The sequence below is a fragment of the Gopherus flavomarginatus genome, chromosome 8 (assembly GCF_025201925.1).
Source record: "Gopherus flavomarginatus isolate rGopFla2 chromosome 8, rGopFla2.mat.asm, whole genome shotgun sequence".
NCBI lineage: Eukaryota > Metazoa > Chordata > Testudines > Testudinidae > Gopherus > Gopherus flavomarginatus.
Window position 1 is genome coordinate 63,465,292 of NC_066624.1, and position 17,497 is coordinate 63,482,788.

Consider the following 17,497-nt stretch of genomic DNA (forward strand, 5'->3'; position numbering starts at 1 on the left):
ACACTCCAGCAAGACCCATGTGTGTGTCTGCGTCTGAGCTCACGGACAACTCCCTAGACAGCCCCTGGCAACTGACACTCTTGGCAGGAATCAAGTAACTTTTTAACTGGGTGTAGCTCTTTGATCTAATAACTCAGATCTCCCAGCATTTCAAGTGGCTAAAGCAGGACGCAGAGCCACTCAGGTTTGGCCCTTCAGTCCCTTGGAGATGGAGGTGGAGAGGTGGGCAGGCGAAACCTTTGGGCAGCCCTGAATGTGGGATATGTTCTACTTCAGCGAGGACAGGGAGGTTTTGGGCATACAGTGGGACAGTCCATGAATCCCAGAGCTGTTGGGAGGACTGGTAATTCCCAGCTTTGGCAAAACCAGGCTTGCAACTTGGAGACAGGAAGCAGTATCCCTGACCCATTGTCTTTCAAGTGTGTACCTGGATGCTCTTATCTGGGAAAACTGTGTTGCTTTCCTGCTTGTCCTCTTTGAATTCAAGTATTATAGGCCTATGATAAGCATCCTATGATCCAGTATAAGTTATAGACTCGCTCTCAATAACTAGGTTAAATATCAATTTTCTCAGATTATCACAAAGCTCCTCCATGTCATACATGCCAAACCCATGAAAAAAATGCAGAAATTGAGCTTTGGGGTGGGGCTTAATTGGCTTGTAAGTTTCTTGTTGGCTATTTTTTGGCTTGTGGCTTGTTGCTTGTTGTAGCTTGTTGCTTCTTTTTTTTGACCGGCTCCCGGCAAGAAGAGGGCAGGCAAGCAGAGGCAAGGGAGATGCCCAGTGGGCCCACCACAGTCCCAGACTGCATGCTGGGGGATCTAGTCACAGCATGTTGGGGTTCTTAGGGATTAGCTTGTTTTGGCCTTGTTTTGAAATGGGATTAGCTTGATTTTTTGGCTTATTGTGAAAGTGGGGGTGCTTATTTCCTTTGTGAAAGTTGGCAACTGTGCTCCATGTCTGTCACAGAGAGGAAGGAGTTTTCCACCTTCTCATTCCCCTCCATCAATAATATTTGAACTCCACTGGTTGATTTGGTTGTCACCTTTTACCCAAATACCTGATCTTTGCCCCTCCCTTCTGTATCATGATCAGTGGAACTGGAGTCAGAACACCCATGTTCCCCGGAGGGACTATTAGTGATGAGACACCAGCAGAACAGGTAGTGCGGGGAGCTAGGCTGGAAGCAGTATGGTCACATGGACAGAGCAGTGCACAGAGTTTAATAAAGTTCCACTTGTTCAGCTTACCCACCTCCAACCTCACTCTTTGCGAATGAAACGCAGTGGCAGCACCGAAGCGGTGAGTTCTCTGCAGCACAGCAGTTGGCAGTGTGAGCCATGGCACTCGGTTTGACACCCCCAGCCCTGGATTGTGCAGGCACAAACCTAGCCCAGCGATGGACCCGGGCGAAGGAGGAGCTGAGCTGTGCACAGACCTGGCCATGCGGAGGATGACAACAGCAGGAAAGTGAAACTGCTAATTTACCATACTAGGGAACAGAGCAGAGAGGTTGGCACCGCTCTGAAGCTCACCATGGCCTCAAGCCTCACAGCAGTGCCCTGTTGCTCCCTGAAGCAGAACTGCAGAGTGACTAGAGACCCACCTCTATGCTACTGCCTTACGCACACTGGCTGCTATATGTGATTCTGGGGACTTGTCAGCAGAGCTGTCCCTAGGGGGGTGCGGGGCCCGGGACATAGGTGCTGAGTTTCTAATCTGCTGGGGAGGTGCTCTCCCGGCTCTGCCCAGGCCCTGCCCCTACTCCACCCCTTCCCCAAGGCCCCACCTCACCTCTTCCCGCCCTGCCCCCTCCTCCAAGCAAGCTGCACTCTCACTCCTCCCCCCTCCCCCCCAGCACCTTCTGACACCACAAATCATCCTATCCACAGCAGGCGGTAGGCACTGGGAGGGAGTGGGAGGTGCTGATCAGTGGGGCCCGCCAGCAGGCAGGAGGTGGTGGGGGAGGTTCTGGTAGGGGGGCTGTCGGTGGGCACTCCAGCCCTGGAGCGTGGGGCCTGGGGCAGTCGCCCCAATTCACCATACCCAAGGGACAGCTCTGCTTGTCAGACTCCTTGATTCAGGACAGGACAGTCTGCAGCACTTGGGATCCCGCCTATGGGAGTGGCTGCTCCGGGAAGGTGATCTCAGACTAGACAGATGCTTTTCCTTGGGACGTGCAGTGGAAGCTGCAAGAGAAAGGATGACAGCTCTAGGAGGCACAACTGCCTCAGAAGTATGTACAGTGAGACAACAGCAAAGGCGAGCAGGTGGTCAGGGTTTCATACCCATCAGGAGATGCATTTAGCAAGGGAGACGGCATGAGCAGGTAGAGGAGACGGACCCTGCACTGGACAGCATTGCAAGGAACGTGGGTTGAACCATTTTAGCAGCGTGTGCCAGAGCAGAGGAAGGATCCAGAAAGATTCAGCCAGACTTGTACAAGGGAGGGAGGGCACAGTGGGCAGCGGTGCTGACACCATGACACTCTCCTGGAGCCCGAGAGCATATCAGGCTCAGGCTGTGGCCAGGAGAGCAATAAGAGACCAGACCAACCTCTGTGCATACAACAATGTTACTAGTGAAAAGCCTTGTATGATTTCAGAGGGCTAGCAGGGCCTCCTGCAGTGTGACTCCTTGGTGTGAATTGCTCTCAAACATGCTCATCACAAAGAGCAGTTGCAGTCTAATAACATACAATGAGTGCACAATGCAGCCCATAGAAAAGTGTCACCTCCTTGTAACTAGCCTGGAAAACAACCACTGGGGCCAGCTGAAGTTTGTGGTGGTGGCGGATGGTAAGTGCCACTGACCCCTCCTGGGGCATACAGCCGTACAAGCCATGGATCTGATCGAGGAGAGCATCAGACTGTTATAGAGGCAGAGCTAGAAGCAAAAGGGGGAGTTCCATGGACAATGGAGGTAATTTTAAGAGCCTATGGGGATGTGTTCCAAGACAAGGAGTGTCTCAAAAGAAAGCTGAAACTGCAAGTACACTCCATAGTAGAACCTGGGCGTTTACCATGAAGGAAAATTCCAATGGCACCACGTACTCTAGCATTGAGCTTAGAAGTCTACAGAGCAGGGGCATCAAACGGGGAACAAATATTTAATAATGAACTCTTCAGTCTAGCAGTGAAAGGTGTAATATGATCCAGTGGCTGGAAGTTGAAGCTGGACAAATCCAAACTGAAAATAGGGAGCACATTTTTAATGGTGAGAGTAATTAACAATTGGATCAATTTACCCAAGGGTTGTGGAGGATTCTCCATTATTGACAATTTTAAAATCAAGATGGGCTCTTTTTCTAAAAGATCTGCTCTAGGATTTATTGTGGGGCAGGTCTCTGGCCTGTGTTATACAGGAGGGCACACTAGATGATCATCATGGTCCCTTCTGGCCTTAGAATCTATGAATCATAGCACCTGTAGAGGCCAGGACAGCCATCAGGCAAATAACACATCTGCATAGACCCAGAGTCACTGAACTGGGCTTTGAAAAGATGTCACTGTCCACTGCTCACAACTCATGCCATCTCGCTAGAACTCTCCAAAGCCAGAATCTCTACAGCTGGATGTGAGGAGTGGGTTTTGGTACAACAGCCTGGAGAAAGAGTGCTGACAACTTTTGCAACACCATTTGGTCCCTACACGTGGCTGCACATGGTGATGGGCATAAGCCCAGCACGAGATGTGTTTCAGAGAAGATTCACCCAAGTGCTGGAAGGACTGCCTGGGGTGAACATAATTGCAGATGATATTCTTATTGTAGGGAGAGGAGCAACAATACAGAAACTGAACGAGATTGTGACAGAAAACAACAATCTTTTCCACTGTGATGGAGGGACAAGAATATAAAACTGAACCCAGAAAAAGTATGATGCAACAGCATGAAGTGACATACACTGGACATCTGCTCACAGCAAGGAACTAAAGGCAGGTCCCAACAAGACCAAGGCAGTTAGACCTGCCAGCTCCAGTGGGTGTGAAAGGGGAATGGTGCTTCATAGGAACGATAAAAATTCTGTCCAAGTTCTAGCTCCAGTGGTGGAACCCACTCGTCAGCTCACAAGGCAGGATATTGAGTGGGACTGGGCAGGTCCCCAACAGCAAGCATTGGACACACTGAAACAAATAATAATGGATGCCCCTGTCCTGAAATAGCACCAGCCAGAAGAGTCTCTGACATACTAATGTGATGCATCAGAGAAAGGATTGGGTGTAGCTCTTCTGCAGGAGTAGGCGGTCTCTTACGCCAGCAGAGTCCTGTCAGAGACTGAAGAGGGGTAAGGCCTGAAGAGAAAAAGAGCTTCTGGCTGTGGTGTTTGGAGTGGAATGATTCCACCCGGACACCTATGGCCATCAAGCAATAGGGCAATCAGACCACAAATCCCTAGAGACAGTCATGGCAAAGCCACGTCTTAGTGCTCCAAAGAGATTTGAGCACATGTTGATGCACCTCCAGTGCTACCAGGTAGAGACCAGATAATGTCCAGGACCATTACTGGTGTTAGCTGGCACCTGAGAAGAGCACATCTACCCAGCATCAGTGAGTTGGGGCAAAGGGATGGGCATTGATGACAGAATAGGGAATGCAGGGAGTTAGGTTGGAAGCAGCTCAGTCACATGGACAGAGAGAGCCATGCACAGGGTTTAATAAAGTCCTGCCCAACGTATCTGCATTCAGCTTCGCTCTTTGCAAATGAAACACACCCACCCCCGTTTTCTCCCTATATGGCTGTGCTCCCCCAATGAAACCTGTCTCTGTTCCCCCTCACGCTTTCCAACTCCCGCTCTTTTGCCATGAACAAGGCTGGGACAATGGACTGTCCTATCGGACTAGGTCGGGAAGAGTCTGTCCCTTGTAACCCATCTCCTGGGATGGCTGGGTTTTGTAGACGATGCTTTTTGAAAGGCTCAGATGAGATCCGGTAGGACAGAGCCTTTAGCAGAAGATGTAACTGTAAAGAGCTCAGGGATGTTTGGTTTAGGATCATTCGAAGCGAGGTGACTAAGAACAGGCAGTGGGTTGTCCTCAGCTAGGAGAGGCAGTGAAAGTGGCAGAATTATTCAAGAACACAACAGGGCCAGAGCCAAGGAATATAAACTGACTTTAGACAAGGAGCCAGCACAGAGGGAACTTCTTGTCTCCAAAGGTAATTACCACATGGAACAGAGCAACAAAAGGCATCACTAGGAGCTGCGCTTGTGAGCCTATTGAAGAGCGGTGGACAGGCATTTAGGAGAAAACAGGCCATTGTACAAATGATGTGTGGTGGGTGGACCTCAATGAGTTCTAACTGCTTCCTGCCTACGGAGCCTTTGGCTGCTTCTCTCCTATGACGTGTCTTTCACAGTGAGTGTATCCCTCTTACACAGAAGGGATCATGTAGGTGTAATACATTCTGGGGAAAGCAGTGTAATGACTAATTACATTGAAAATGTCTTCGAAGCACAGATCAGCTGCGGGTGAGGGGGAGTTGACCCAAGATAAAAATTTCCTCCAGCGTCTTGTTTGTAATTTAGTAAACAAAATGCTGCTCCTCGCACGCCTTCCCTGCGATGCGTGAGGGAGCTGTCCTGGGACCCACGTCAAACCCCTTCCTCCCACCCACGTTGGCACCTTCAGGGAAAAGCTTAGTGGGTTTGCTCACTCCCATAGCATTTTCAGAGATGTCCTGGCAGACTTGCTTCTCCTACTCCTCTCAGTGGCCCCCAAGTGGTCCAACTGCTCTGGCTGTTTCAAATTGGAATTGCCCTTTGACGCTTGTGGCCTGGAGATGACAGGGACGGACTTTAGAGATGGAGACCTAGTGAGTCATCTAGTCTGCTCCTGAGCAAATACAGGATGTGTTCTACAGAACGCTCCCTTGTACTCGATTCAGCCCACTTGTAAAAAGCAGAAATCGCATCACCTGAGCAATTTCCCCTAGGAAGTTAGACACTGGCAAGTGTACAGTGGGCAAGAACCCTTCACTGGATGAATTATTCCTGGTTAAACCCCCCTCAAGTTCATTTCTTCTCCACTCCTGGTATTTTCACCCTTCCAGAGCCTACTAACCCCTCTCCCCTCAGCTATCACTTAGCTGTGCGATCCACTATGGATTCAGTTCTCGAATTTTTCCACATAAATCAGTCCCTTCAGCGCCCTAAGGACTTTGTTGCGCTTCTCTGAACTCCATCAAATTTGTCAGTAACTGTCTGGTCCTGAGGACTGCAGCATGCCAGAAGAAGGGGCAACAGAGCTCCCTGAGAAGGTCCTTCACCTCCCTTCTCTGTGAATGGAGCCCATAACTGGCCTTTTATGCAGCTCCATCCAGTTGAGAGCCTCTGTCTAATTTTCTGCCCACTATCACTGCCAGCACTTACTGCTGAACTTGCTCCTACTTTCTGCACATGGACGCTGGCCTCATTATTTCCCATGTGTTGCACTTTATTATTTTATGCTTTTCTTGCCAATATTTCTAGTTATTTCTCCGCCTCTCTGGTCTTCCCATTTCCAGGGGATAGATGAACATTAATTGAAACTGGATGGGACATTGACCCTTTCAGCACGTTACTAGATCCCTCCCTCTCCTGCTTGATGCAGCTTGTTGCTATGTGTCATTCATGACACTCAAAGCGGTTCCTCAGAGGGACCACAGGAATCCATACTATTGTGGTGGGGAATAATCTCTGGAGGGGCAGAGCTAGTCAGGCAGCTGCTCCAAGGCAGGCCAGTTGCCCAACCTTGGTGTTTTCTGTTTTGAGTTGAGGTTTAAGTAAAGCCTGCGTCCTTTCCCTATATCCCGGGGACACTAAGGTCCTTGAATAAAGTCTTGTAGAAACCTGGCTTAGCAAACCACTTTGTTATTGGACCAGCTACCCCTTTCCACCAGCTTCCCCTGCTTACATGTCATTACCAGCTAATCTAGTCAGCCCACTGATTTTTCCAATAGATTCTTTGCATCTGCCAAAGTATTGGCGCCCACTTTAAACTATCTGCCACTTTCCTGCCCAAAAGCCTGGCTCAGACCTTACCGATAAAAGTATGAACAATAGCACTGGGGAGACAAGGAAAGAAGTAATTTGCACCCTGGGCTCTAGTGACTCACACTTTGTGCTCCCAGGTACAATGCCTCCAGAATCCCACTGGCATTGTTTCTGTGTGTGTGAATGCAAAAGCTTGTTTGAGCAATAGAAGGTAACCGCATGTGCACTTCTGGGTGATAATAGCGTGCTGCTGGTGATGGAATAATACAGCCAAGGGACTTCACCCACTCGAGCAGTACAATTGGTGACTTCCCGCAGAGGGCCAGATCTGCAGCTGGTGTGAACTAGTATAGGTCTAGTGAATGCAGTGCAAATTTGTCAAGTGACATCAGATGAGGAGCCAGCTCTGAATGTCCATTTGCTGCCCTGGATAGATGATGGCTCAGCGCCATTTGACTGCTGTGGCGATGGGGGGTATAAATACTGAGATGAACATAAAGATCCATTTGTCTTCACAATTTTAAGATCATTTGGTGACATTCTCATTAGCTGACCTGCAATTCCATCAAGACAGACAAGAGCTCTGGGTGTGCCAACAGAGTCATAAGCCAATGAGAAATACATCCCATATGCCAAGTCTGAAAGGTCAGGGTGAAAAGATGGCCACACTTCAGTTGGGCAAACATGTCCTCTTCCTTAGTACACCCCTTAAGGCAGGGGTTCTTGGTTTTCAACTTGGGGTCACCATATGGAAGAGTTTCAGGGCCACCACCACCCATCTAGCCATGAAGGAAAGAAAGGTGGTCTCACCCCCATTGGCAGCCTCAAGGTCCAAGCTGAGAACCCCTGGCTCAAGGCAAGCCTTGCTGTCCCCATGATGGATCAAGAATGGTGGTGTCCAGCTCTGTGGTCATCTTTGCTTTCTGGACCCTTCTGGCTAGCTGGCAGATGTTTTCCCTTTCCCTCCCTCTCTCTTCCAAGCTGTTGTTATCCCAACCCATCATCGCTTCGGCTCATCCACCTGCCAACTGGCTGTTTTCTCATCTGTCCGCTTCAACGTCATCTTCTGACTTCTCCTCCTCATGGCTCCCTGCTCCTCTCATTAGCGCCTCCCTCCCCTTCTGTGGCTTGGTCCTTCCCATCTGCCCTTCCTCCCTTCATTCTCTCTCTCCCCTTTTCCTTCTGACATTCTGCCCCTATCCTGCAATCACCACCTGCAATCACCCCTGGTGCTTGGGCTGTAGCCTCACTGCTGAGTGCTGAGCCTGGCACTCTCCTCCGCATCTGGGTATTGGGCAGGTCAATGCCTGCTCTGCCCAAAACTGCTCAGAAGTTCTGTCGGAGTGAGGCAGCTGCCAAAGCATGACTGGGAGCTCCAGCCTGCTAGGCCATTCCACCCCACTGAGCTGAGGCAGTGCAAAGTAAAGCACAAGGTTGGGTTAGGGGTTCCTTGGGAACAGCAGCAGAACCACCAACTGGTTACTTTTGTAGTTTAACTCTTTAAAGGCCTCTCTTTCCCACTTCCCCAGCATCACCAACCCCAAACATTCACAAAGTATGAGCCAGGTCCCCCAAACTCATGAGATTAGTTTAAGAGTCATGCAATTTTTAAAACAAACATTGGGTTCTTTTTATTTTCCTCCCAGCTTTTGAGCTTTTAAGGCAAACTTGGGTCACATTTTCAAGCTTTTCTCTGCAGTGGTGTGGACTGGAAACTTCCCTTGCTTATAAATGAAAGCTGAGATTCTTCTGCAGTCTCTTGACTCCAGCAGGTGGGGCTGCCAGAAAAACACCACATAGCCTGAGGCTTGCAAAGTAAGGTGGCAACGCCATTCCCTGCACAGTGTGTCTCTGGGTGTGTGCTAGCACTGCCAGGGCTCCTGCCCTCCTGCCGCTGACTAAACTCTCCTCTCTGTTTTCTCTGCTCTCATCTGCTGCAGAAGCAAGATACCCTGAACCAAGTAAGAGACCTGCCTTCTTCTCCCCACTTGAGTTGTGATGGGTGGCTGTGGTTAGGTTATTAGCTTTGACTCTGCATGCTGGCTTTCGCATGCTCAGCTAGGAGTCCCAACAGGGAAGCCATCACCCAGCCATGCACCTGTGGCCAGCAGGTCCCCACAGGGTAAGCAAAGACCAGTCAGCAGCAGGAGAAAGGTACAGAGCCCAGGGAGAGCCACTTTTATTAGGGCTCCACAAGACAGTAAGCAATTGGCAATGTCTCGGCTGCTGGGTAGCCAGTTTTCCCCCTAGCAATGGGAGGTGGCGAGGAGTGCACTTGGCAGGTGTCTTTCCCACTGCCAGTAAACCTCTGCAATGACGACAGACAGCTGCAGCCTTTCCCAGGTCCAAGGAGTTTGGTATTTCCCTGCCAAGCCAGAGATGGGTCTGGGTACCCCTCCACGCCATCCAGCATGGGTACAGTCCCATCTTGATGGGCCAGAGAACCCCTCCATATAGCTCTGTGCATACTGTTCTGCAGACCCAACCTTAGCCCATGTGCCACAGGTGATACCATACAGAAATCACTGAATATTGGACAAGGCCCTTAACTTTCCAAAACTATCCATGGAAACGGCTGTGATTGCATGTCGCTGCGGCAGAAGCTGTTGGCTACGCTGCCCAAGTGAACAGAGATGTTTGGACCTCGATGCCACAGGCACATTGCCATGAAATGTTAGGTTGAAGGCCTGTGTGGGTAATGAAGGCCTGTGTAGTTAAATTCAGAAAGCTCAGTTTGAGCAGTGCCTGGGCTGAGATGTGCCATGCACTGAGGCAGGAGACTGGAGGGTTTGATTGTTGAGGAAAGATTTAAAAAGCTAAGTGGCATGGCCTGGGGTGTGATCACCGCATGTAGATTGAGCTAGCTTGGGTGCTGAGACCCCACACTCTATACAGCCCATGCTGTCGTGCAGTCAATGCTCTCGGTACACAAGCTAGCTAGATCAAAGCTCTCTATCCTCTCTCCGCATGCTGCACTTAGACCCCATGTCTGCCATGTAGACATGCTGGATGGGGGCCTACCACACCTCTCCCCACGTAGCCTCTTCAAGGGCTCTCCCTTGGGGCTGAGAAGAGGGGGGAGAAACATCAGCTCCTGCAGAGCCCTGTTCAGATCAGTGCTGTGTGCAATGGCAGCACAGGAGAATGGTGCCACGACAGGCAGAGACTGCATGGAAAAGAGCAGGGCATGGCTCCCTTTGTCGTCCCCATCCAGGCACATCAGCTCTCCACTGGCACTGCCAGCACGGGTACCAGTCAGATCCAGCCATGCTGGGGACAGGTGGTGGGCTCCTGTCCACCAGGAGCTGAGGGGAAGGGGGCAGTTACCATTCACTGGTGCCAGCGTGCCAGCGTCCAGCCCCGAGAGGGCTTGTGAGAAGAGGGAGGCTGGCAGCTTCCCAACATCTGCTCACCCTTCTCCAGTGCAGCCAATGAAGGGGAAGTCTCCAGGGCTCAGCAACTTGTTTCCTGCTGTGGCCAAAGAGCTACACAACAACTCCTCTCTGGGCCGGTAGAGTGTGGGGATCATCTCCCTGTGCCCCAGCACGGAAAGGGCAGCCGGGGATACGTCTGCATGGCCAGGCGGAGGGAGCTCGGGCAGAGTCGCACTAGCTGGGAGGGAAGGGAAGGGTGGCATCAAGACATTTCCCCTTTCCAGTCCCTGCAGTGTAGCCCAGCAAAGCGGCTCCTGGCTGGCTGGCATGTGCGCTGTCATGCCCATGGAGGGCCTGTGCTTTCAGGGCAGGAAGCTGGGTGTGGAGGAGTTAAAGCCGTCACACCCAAGGGCAGGGGTTAAACTCTGGCAGGGGTTGGGGGAAGTACCTCCCACAAACCAAGCTCCATCCACGAGACCCCGCTCACAGTCCTGTAGATGTTCAAAATGGGATTGTGCATGTTCCAGCAAGCTCATGGGGTGTGGCTTCCCCAAGGGCTCTCCAAGCAGCTCCCAGTTTCATACCCCCCTGGTGCAGACACTGGCAATGTTTGGAAAACACTTTTCCCCTTTCCCATAGGCATCTTAGAAAGAGTCCTGCCTGGAGCATACTGTGGAAAGCTAACTGCCCTGTGGAAACAATGGTTTGGAGCAGAGTGGCTCTGGATGGGCAGGGTATTTCTAACAGCATCCTTTGTTTCCCCTCCATAGCCCATTGACTACGAAGGGTTTCGGCTCTTCATGAAGACGTACCTGGAGGTGGATATTCCTGAGGAGCTCTGCCAGCACCTCTTCATGTCCTTCAAACGCAAGATCTGCCAGTATTCCCCAGAGTCTCGGCGACAAGGTTCCAGCATCTCGCAGCTCAACATCCTGGGTAAGCAACGTCTGGCCTGCTCCTGCTCTCCTGTCTGCTCTGCACACTAGCAGTTGATGCAGAGCATGGGCAACTTGTGACTTTGTGTTAGGTTAGAAATGGAAGTCAATATCCTTTACCAGGTCGCATCCTGGAGCTCAGAGTAGATGATCTAATGGTCCCTCCAGCCTCACACTCTAGGAATCTTGTGTATTGGAGGTGCCAGGGTGTCTGTTTTTCACTGCAACATTCTCCAGTTCTTTTTGACCCCTCTTTAGTACTTTAGTAACACACCCAAACGGCTGCCCTTACACAGCCATGCACATCACAGGCTGCTAGGAAGAGGTTTGCTCCCAGTCGCTGGAAGGGACCCACAATTTACTTAGGACTTCATTTTGCCTGACTGTAAATAGTCAGAATCTGCTGAAGTAGAGCCAGTTCCAGTGATATCCTGCCCCGCGAACAGAACTGTGCAGCTGGCACTCCTATGGTCTGGGAAGCCTCCGTGTGTCTCTGTACTGAGCGCACAACCAGCCTGCTGCGGACTCCTGCCAACCATGAGGTTCTGCAATGCTGTCATATCTAAGCAGCTTCCGCGTACAGTGGAAGGGCAAAGCGAGAGCTGTGGTGAGCATCGTGAAGTCTCTGGTTCTCCTCCCTTTTCAGGGTATGGAAAGCTCTTTCCCTTGGGCCTGGCTGGGTGTGCTGATGTTGTGAGGGTCAGACTGTTGACAGTGGAAAGGCTTCCTCAGAGAGGAGAGTTTTGCAGTGTTTCCTAAAGTTCATCAGGGCCTGGCCTGGCCTGGCCTTCCCTCCTCTGGGAGCTTGTTCTGTAGCCAGGTCCCTGTGGCAAAGAATGCTTTATCCCTAACTCTCGTGTACTTCTCCCTGAGCTTTGGGACGGCATTGTCCCACAAGAGTGCAGCTGTGGTGGTGATCTATACGTGAAAACATGGTCTCTGCTGTAGCTGGCACCTGGTCTAGGATGAGGACCAGGCAGTGGGAGCAGAGTGGAGGGACTGGAGCACAGGATTTAAGTGCTCACAGTGGCCTCCATCATGGGGAGGCCAGGCCAAGACACATCAGCTGGAGCTGCAGCATTGTTTCCCCATTCAGCCTCAGAGACGTGGACAGTGACTGCAGACCCATATGCCCCAGCACTCATCCCACAGATTGGGATAGTATGGCCCTCTCAGGACTAGGGTGGGTGGGTGCAGCATGTGACATTGTGCAGCTCAAGGCAATGACTGTGGATTCCAGTAGGTGCCGTGTATCCCAGTGGGATTCGATAGTGCAATGTAATATTCACAAGAGGCAGTACCTTGCTCCCAGATGTGGGTCTTGCACCCTAGGGCTCTGGAGGAGATAGAGAGACAGAGGGAATGCAGCATGTTCCTATCACAGCTCCTCAGATGGGAACATCTGACTCCCAGTGCCAAATTGTAGGCTAATTCTATGTCTGTAAAGTTAATTCTTACCATAATTAATAGAGTATCCTCCGACAAATGCCAGTGTGCATATGTGGCTCTGAAGGAATCCACAGATCCATGATGAGGTGGCCATGCCCAACCACTGAACTTTGGTAGAAGTACTTGTCACTAAATGCTTTGCTTCCTTGACTTTTTTCCCAGGAAGGGGAGGTTGGAGTGGGTACTACTGCACTATTTCTCACAGAGCTCAGATGACTGCAGATACATTCAGTGTATTTATTCTTTTGCTTCTCTTACGTACTCAGAGCCAAAATCTATTGATGCGGGCATCTCCATCCAGACTGAAGTGGCCTGCGCCCCCGTCACAGGTACCCACTGTGTTTGTGACTCATGGCATGACATTTGGAATCTCAGCCCAGCTAAAACGGGAGGGAAAGCAATCAACTGACAGACACAAACCAACAAGCTTCCACCCAGCCCAAATTACAGCTTTGTCTCCCTTGTTTACCAAGGACAGACACCGTCCTCCCCCTGCCCCCCCCCCCCCCCCCCACTGACCCTTCTTCCCCCCAGTGGCTGGTCTGGAAGTGTTGACATGCAGGGCTTTGTATGTCTGGTGTTACAGTGTAGGGGAATGTATTACTGAAGTCAGCTGAGTGCAGAAGAAGAAGATGAGCATTATTCTTTAATCTGGCCAGGTCTTTCCCAATTGCAGTCAGTACAATGAGGGGTGCTGATCTTTTTCAAGTGCACTCTAGGCAGCTGCAGGTCTGGAATGAATTGTTAACTCTCATATGCAGGGAGCTCCATGGAGATGGGGGCCTGGAGCGCCAAGAAACACCTGCAGGTGGGGCCCAGAGGTCTAAGGAATCTTCTGACCTGTGCTGGGACTAATGTGAAAAGCTGGTTCACAAAGGAGATGGAATTGCATCACCCTGCTGACTCCTTCTGGCCAATTAATAGCACATCAGAAAGAACCCGGCTCAAAGGCCGGAGAAAGCAGTGGCAGTGTGGACCCTCTTGTGTATGGAATCAGGCCCAGTTGGCAAGGCCAGGCTGAATATCCCCCAGGCAGTGACTCCCAGGTGTTGATCTCCCTCTCTAGGTTCCAGCTAGCTAGGGACATGAGAATCTCTCTGTAGTTAAAGTGTCCTCTAGAGTGTAATGGAGAATTATCTCCCTGGCGGTGGTTATAGGGGACTATGGGGTAGCATGGGGATGGCGTTTTCTGTTATTTAGCCCCCTGGATTTTCCTGTTACAGTCTGTAGGACTTTTCCATGGTGGCCTTTCATCTGCAGCCTAGCTGCTTCTCATTTTCTCTGTGCACAGCTCCCAGTCCCATAGTGCGTATTCTCTGCTCCCCCAGCAGCACAGAGCCCCATGGGACTTGCCCCTTTCCCTCCCCAAAGATCCCTCAGATAAGTGGAGACAGGGAGAGCGGAGACACCTCAGCAGACCAGCCTTGAAAACCCAGGCTGGGAAACAGGTGGATCAGCCAGTGTCCTGGAAGCGTGTGGTGAGCAGCTGCTCAGAGCTGCTCTGTGCCCAGCTCTGCTCCAGCTCCTGGAGGCAGGGGTATGTGTGAGAGGGGCAGCGCAGAGAGCCAGGAACGTGCTCTGGAGAGAGTAGCCTGCCCTTGGTGGCCAGAAAGAGATCAGCCAACTGAGGGATCTGAGGCAGCCCACATGGGTAGGAGCCCCAGGTGAAGGCCAGAGCAGCAGGAGGTGACGGGGAGGGGAGATTCCCGGAGGTTGTTTTTCAGATCACCCACGGAGATTCCATGGAACCTCTAGAACTGTGTCCCCCTCGGCCAAGTGGGACGACCCCTGGGGAGGGGACAGAGCCCCAGATCCCTCACAAACAGGGCCGGTGCAACCATTTAGGCGACCTAGGCGGTCACCTAGGGCACTGGGATTTGGGGGGTGCCATTTTCTTCGGCAGCGACTTCGGCGGCCTGATCTTCGGCCGCCCCGGTCACCGCCGGCATTTAAGTGGAGAGAGCTGGGGCAGGGGAGCACGGGGAGGGCCGCCTGCAGCTAGTAAGGGGGGTGCTGATTGGCGCTGCAAACCTGAGAGGCAGGAGAAGTGAAGCAGTGACAGCATGCTCGGGGAGGAGGTGGAGCAGGGATGAGCTGGGGCCGGGGGACGGGGCTCAGGGTGGAGGGGGGGAGCTGCCACGGGGGATGGGCCTCAGGGCGGGGGCATGGGGAGGGCGCAAGGTGGAAGTTTCACCTAGGGCACGAAACATCCTTGCACCGGCCCTGCTCACAAATGGAGAGAGTGAAGAGTCCGGGTGCTGCTGCCCTCGGGAGATCCCAGGGGACCACAGTCCTGTTTTTTATTTCACACTGGCCTGGGGACCGGCTAATGACTCCACAGGGCAGGGCAAGAGTGTGTGCTACACAGCCCAGGTGTGTTGCCCCAGGAGCGGCTTCCCGAGATGGGTTCTCCAAACCTGGCACTGTCCAAGCCCCAGCAGGACTCTGGGCCCGTGCGCTGGGGCCTGCTCCTTTGGTTCAGCCATCTTTAGGGACGGTTGGGTGAGTTTGGGTCATGGATGTCACACTCTCCACGTTCCTGTGTCTGCCTGTCAGGGATCAATGGGAAAACTCTCTTAAGTGCCCTGGGAAGACACACTCCTGACTCCAGGAGCTCACCCTCTAGCCTCACAGACCAGCAGTCCGCTTCTCTGATCCCTGCGCCTCTAGCCAACACCAGTGCCCTTGGGAACGCCTCTCCCAACTGGTCCAGATCCTCCTCTCAGAAATCCACCGCCGACACCCACTCTGCTCACAACTCATCAGGCTCCTCGAAGATCTCCGCTGGGGCTGTGCTCAGCCCTCAGTCCCCAGGTGAGCTTTGCTACAGGCCTCTGGCTCATCCCACAGGCTCCTTGGCTTTGTCTGGCCTCTCATAGGGAGAAGCCGACAAAAGCCAGAGTTTGGGGGCTTGTTTTTTTCCCTCATCTTCCTGCCTAGAGAGGAAATGCAGATAAATGGGACCAATCTGGCTGCAAAGCCAGCTTGGTGCTTCCAGCAGAGCTCAGGGGCTGTACCAGTTCTCTTGACCGCTGGGAGAAATGGGGACATTGACTCTGGGACTCTTAATTTGTGGGAGAGGGTCTCAGAATCAAACCATTGCACAGGGCGTGACAGATGTTTGGACGCTGGGTTCTGTGAGGCAATAGATTCCACCAGGGGAAGTTCTCTGGGTGGGAATTTGATCCTCTGAATGCTGAGCCAAATGAGTTACGGATGATGCGCAGTCTGTCTGATCCCAGCAGGAGCAGCAGTTCTATAGCAGTGGGGGCCACAGCATCTTAGCACCTTTTCTTGTGACTTGAGCCATAAGTCTCCAAGCCCACAGAAACGCCGTCCGTCAATGTCTTAATTACATAGCAGCAGTGGTCCCAGAGGCTGACGGGGTAGTAAAGTGACTTATCTCTGTCCCGAGTTCCACAAGCAAGAGGAGGGCAGGAAATATCCCCAGCTCCAACCATCTGTGCAGGGCCAGGCCCTGCTGGGCTGCGTGTTGAGAGTGTCCGGTCTGAGCCTTGGCAAGCCAACAAGCTGCCTCTCCCTTTTATTTTAATTTCCTTCATTAACTCCAGTGCGTGGTGCAGAGAAGAGCATGTGGTTCGGGGACCAGCATGTCCTATACAGCCCAGCCCCTGGCCTCTGCCTAGCCTGCCAGAAGGTCAGTCTTTCATCCATGGGTCATCGATCCTCTAGTGGCTGAGAGTCATGCCAGCCGACAGCTGTCTGGTGGTCTCTGTGAAATTAAGTGGTGCCATGGAAGCACAAAAATACTACAAGACGGGATGTTCTTACACATTCTATTTGCATTCTCTCAGTCCTACCATGGAACTGAGGACAAAATGCTTGGCGAGGGGTCAGGTCACGTGGGAAAGACCAGGAAGGGTGGAGCTGGCATTTTTGGGGTGGCCTTGAATTTTCTCCTCTCCTCCTACAGGCTCACGAAGCCTGGAGAAGAGGTTACCGTTCAGCCTGCGCAAGACCCACAACTCCCTGAAAACGGCTAATCCACACCTGCCAGCCCTCATGTCTCAGGTAGCCTACCTGAAGGACATCGTTTGCTACTTGTCGCTGCTGGAAAGGGGCCGGGCTGAGGACAAGTTGGAGTGTAAGTGCTGGTGGACACGGAGAGAGAACATGTGAGCCAAAACTACCAGAGACGTGGCTCCAGGAGACTTGTTTAAAGGTGGGGCTGGGTGGGGAGAGCTGGGAGGACTGGTTCAGAAAGGCTGTTCTGTATGGGTGACTGGGAGAAGGGAGAAAAGACTGTGAGGGCGAGGAAAGTCTTGTGTTCCCAGCTGGCTCATTGACTTCGCGTGACTCTAGCAACGTACCTGAATTCGCTATAACCTGGGCTAAGGCAAAATGCATCTGAGATGAGCTTTTCTGGAGCAATAGCAATATTTAAAGGAGAAAATAGCAGAAACGTCAGTGTTTGCCATAGTTCCCCTGTCACTCGTACGTCTATGTCTGTCAGTGGTGCATGCAGTATAGTTGTAGCCATGTCAGTCCCAGGATATTAGAGATACATGGTGGGGAAGGTCATATCTGTGATTGGGCCAACATCTGTTGGTGGGAGAAACAAGCTTGCCAGCTTACAGAGAGGACTCCTCTCCCCAGTGCAATACTGTATTGTGATGGACTTATTAGAGTGGTTGCACCCCACTGCCCTCTACTGCATGGAATCAGGATTGCATTACTGTCACAGGCTAACAGCTAAATCAGGCTTTGGCTACGTGGGAAAATTTTACCAGTTATACTAGTATAGTT

At 51.9% G+C, this 17,497-nt stretch overlaps 1 protein-coding gene across 6 annotated transcripts in view; it reads left to right on the forward strand.

Moving 5' to 3' along the window:
• The window catches only part of DGKG (diacylglycerol kinase gamma), a 206,516-nt gene that overhangs the window by 93,193 nt on the left and 95,826 nt on the right, over window positions 1–17,497 (forward strand). For 3 of the 6 annotated variants that reach the window (XM_050965403.1, XM_050965402.1, XM_050965406.1), the window contains exons 4-8: window positions 8,913–8,933; window positions 11,117–11,282; window positions 12,997–13,059; window positions 15,287–15,544; window positions 16,665–16,835. In XM_050965403.1, coding sequence (XP_050821360.1) covers window positions 8,913–8,933; window positions 11,117–11,282; window positions 12,997–13,059; window positions 15,287–15,544; window positions 16,665–16,835 — 679 coding nt within the window. The remainder of the gene's footprint in view (window positions 1–8,912; window positions 8,934–11,116; window positions 11,283–12,996; window positions 13,060–15,286; window positions 15,545–16,664; window positions 16,836–17,497) is intronic. The other 3 variants (XM_050965405.1, XM_050965407.1, XM_050965404.1) reach the window with 3 other exon arrangements.